We start from the raw sequence: 3,577 nt of genomic DNA on the forward strand, positions 1-3,577 counted from the left end.
CAGTCGCTCCCACCGCCGCCTTCTTTGCGGCTGCCGTCTCTTGTGGGCGGTGGCGAATGTGTGATTCTGCGGTTCGCGCGTTCGTCGGTGCGGCCTTCGTTATGGGCTCTTGCTGTGCTTTGCGGGATGCCCAACTGTGGGGGCGCCGTTATTTGGTCCTTTTGCTCTCCTTATTACTTTGCGCTCCTCACTTTTTTCTCCCACACACGCAGAGAAGGAAGGAGACTACACCTTCATAACTACTGTGCGCTTTGGGGGCTTTGCTGTCACGACCAACAACACGCACACTGAGGTGCCGCTGCTGCTGTCAGCGCATACACCACACACACTCCGTCGCGGCCTGAGCGGATCCACTGCAAGGAGGGAAGGAAGAGAGAAAGAGGGCAGCAACACATGCCCAACATGTGCTGGCAGCTGTTTTGTTTTGCGATGCTGCTGTTTCTTTTTTTGCTGATGATGTGTGGCAGCAGCGAGGCTGTGAACGCGAACGGGAGTAACTCGAGAGTCAGTCTGTTTGAGGGAGGGGTGACAGAAATGACTGATGCGGAAAATTCCACAATGAAGCAGAAGTTTGACTCGTTCTTTGCCCCTTCTCTGGTCAGCGTAAATGGCGTGGTTGTGGCGTTCGCTGAGGCGCATTACAAAAGTGCCACGGACGAAAAGTTGTATGTTGGTATTGCCGCGAAGTCGATGCAAAATGATGAAAGGACGTGGACAGAGGGGAGTGCGATAGTGCTCGATCACTATGACGTGCAGGTTTACCGCATGCTGCGTCCAACGCCCATTGTGGAGGACAACGACGTGGATGTTCTTCTTGGCTGCTACGGCGACTCAGGGGAACCATTGACTGCGGAGACTGCGGGCGTCTATTGGTCTCCCAGGGAGGCGAATGGAAAGGTTTTGATAGATGATAATGGGCGGAAAAAGACGTTTGGGTGGCATCAGCAAAGCACTTCGCCTGTCTCCACCACTGTTTTGGCGGGTTTAAGATCCTTCAAACAATTTTTGGGTGGTGGTGGCGCAGGAATTCGGCTGGGGGACAAATCCTTTGTGCTGCCTGTTCAGGCTTTGAAGGATGATGGGAAGAAGGTTTCTTTGCTCATCCTTGCAAAATCTACTTCGTACGGTTGGGAGTTCTCGGGGGAGGTGAGTGATGCCGGCTGCCTCCAGCCTGCCGTGCTTGAGTGGAAAGAAAATGAACTCCTCATGATGACGTCGTGTGCGGACGGCTCCCGCAGAGTGTACTGGTCGACTTCTAAAGGGAAGTCATGGACAGAGGCTGTCAACACCCTTTCGCGCGTGTGGGGCAACTCACCAGACCGTGCAAAGGACGGCGTCCAGGGCGGCTTTATTTCCGCTACCATCGATGAGAAGAAAGTCATTCTTTTCAGCCAGCCGGTGTACTCTGCCGGGGCAAAAGAAGAAGAAGAGGGGAAACTGCACTTGTGGCTCACCGACATGAAACGAATTTATGATGTTGGACCGATCTCCATTCAGGGAGAGCACGCCGCCGCCAGTACGCTGCTGCACACCGCATCGGAGGAGGGAAGAGAGGGAGGGGAGCTGTACTGTGCCTACGAGGTTACTGCTAAGGACCAACGCAGCATTGCTTTTGTTGAGTTGGAGGCGGAGTTGGAAAAAATAAAGAAGGTGCTGGAGGCTTGGAAGGAAAAGGACAAGCACGTTATGGAGAGCTACAACTGCACGGATGAAAAGTGTTTACGGCCACAAGATGAGGATGTCGGCACTGGTGCCCTCACTGAAGGGCTGGCTGGATTTTTGTCTAGCAAGTCAATTGATGCTGACAGCAAGTGGAAGGACGAGTACCTCTGCGTGGATGCAACAGTGCATGGCAAGGTGGAAGGTACTTCCAGCGGGCTGAGGTTCAACGGCGCAGGAGCGGGGGCGGAGTGGCCTGTGGGCAAGCAGGAGCAGATTCAACGGTACAACTTCGCAAATTATGCGTTCACGCTTGTGGCGAAGGTGACCATAAACGCGGTGCCCGGGGACGGCGATGGCTCTATTCCATTGATGGGTGCGAAGATGAATGACGGAGATAATTCTGTGCTCTTTGGACTGTCGCACACGAAAGACAAAAAGTGGGAGGTGACGTTCAACGGTGAGGTTTTGGCGTTGTCGACTGACGAAAAGTGGGAAGAGGGAAAAACGTACCACGTGGCACTGGCGATGGATCACGATGATGGGCTGGCTGTGTACGTTGGTGGCACGAGTATATACGACAGCGAAGACGATGATGATGAGGACGGAAAAGGCGTTTCTGACAAGTTGCAGAATCTGTTGAAGTTGCGCAGGATCTCGCACTTCTACTTTGGCCGGGGCAGTGGCGGTGCGGGGGGTGCAGGCGGCGGCATTGACGTGACGGTGGCCGACGCCCTGCTGTACAACCGCATGCTGAGTGCCGCTGAGCTCGCAGCGCTAACGAACACCTCCCCCGCTCCTCCTGGGAGAGAAGCTGAAACGGGAGTCTCCAACCGGGGAGGTGCACCGCCAAGCGCGGATGAGGAGGACGCCAATGAACCCACCGAGGAACCCGCAGAGGAAACCCACGTCGGTTCCCCGGAGCAACAAGGAAGTCTGCAACCACAAGAAACACGTGACACACTGGCACCTGCTGGAGACTCTCTTGACTCCAAAGCGGACGAAGAGGATGAGGAGGATAAAGCGGGAGTGGAAGAGAAACACGCAGATGAGGGCAGTGATAAATCGGCGGCGCCGTCCTCCTCTTCAGAACCGGCTGCGGGCGCTGGAGACGAAAAAGCTGAAACTGAGATGGCTGCCAGTGGGCAAGTCCCTGAGCAGGAACACGAGCACTCGCCTCCCGCCCCCGAATCAGCCACGGGGAGGCAGGTGGTCAGCGATTCTCCGCAGAAGGAATCCAACGACGATCAGGCGCAGCAGCAAGCTTCGTCGCATGCTCCAGCGATCGATGGAGGCGTGCAAATTAATTCCGCCACGCCCACCAACGGCAGGCCAAACGTTTCCGCCGAAGAAAATGGCGCAGAACCCCAAACTGCAGCGGATGGCTCTACCGACGCCTCTGAGCGCAATACAAATCACGGGCCTGGGCAGCCAGGCGTCCCGCCAGTACCCGGTGCGGCAGCGCACTTCAAAAACGGCTCTCTTCATTCGAAGAACTTTACGGGGTTGTTGCGGATGAACACAAGTGGCGACGGCACAGTGCGTGGGTGTGTGGCTCGGCTGTTGCTGTTGGCTCTACTGGGGCTGTGGGGCATTGCCGCCCTCCCTACTTAAAGAACGGGATACTACATTTGCGATGCCTCGAACAACAAAATTAATAACAGCCGCCCAACGGTACTCACTTTCCTTGTCGTCCCTGTGGGCCAACGTCTCTCTTGCACTTTGAGGGGTTTTTTGTTTCTTCTTTTTTTACGTTTGTTTCAATGGTCGTTTGCTACGCACATCCCAATGGGTGGCGTCCCTTCCCCTTCTGTTTGCTACTGCCATCAACACGCACACGCGGTGCCTGCCTCGTGGCTGTGCGTTGCACGGACTGCCCAAACGAGACACGAGGCCGCGGAGACTGTGACGGTCAACC

At 55.6% G+C, this 3,577-nt stretch overlaps 1 protein-coding gene across 1 annotated transcript; it reads left to right on the top strand.

Annotated features, from left to right (window-relative positions):
- Positions 1 to 393: 393 nt before the first annotated feature.
- TraAM80_10080 (complement regulatory protein) lies at positions 394 to 3,273 on the top strand (the record flags this gene model as incomplete). The annotated part of the gene is made up of 1 exon (XM_029386729.1): positions 394 to 3,273. The coding sequence occupies one exon, from the start codon at positions 394 to 396 to the stop codon at positions 3,271 to 3,273; it is 2,880 nt and encodes a 959-aa protein (XP_029233419.1).
- Positions 3,274 to 3,577: the final 304 nt, after the last annotated feature.

This window comes from Trypanosoma rangeli, assembly GCF_003719475.1.
Source record: "Trypanosoma rangeli strain AM80 chromosome Unknown Tra_15.4_contig_00784, whole genome shotgun sequence".
Lineage (NCBI taxonomy): Eukaryota > Euglenozoa > Kinetoplastea > Trypanosomatida > Trypanosomatidae > Trypanosoma > Trypanosoma rangeli.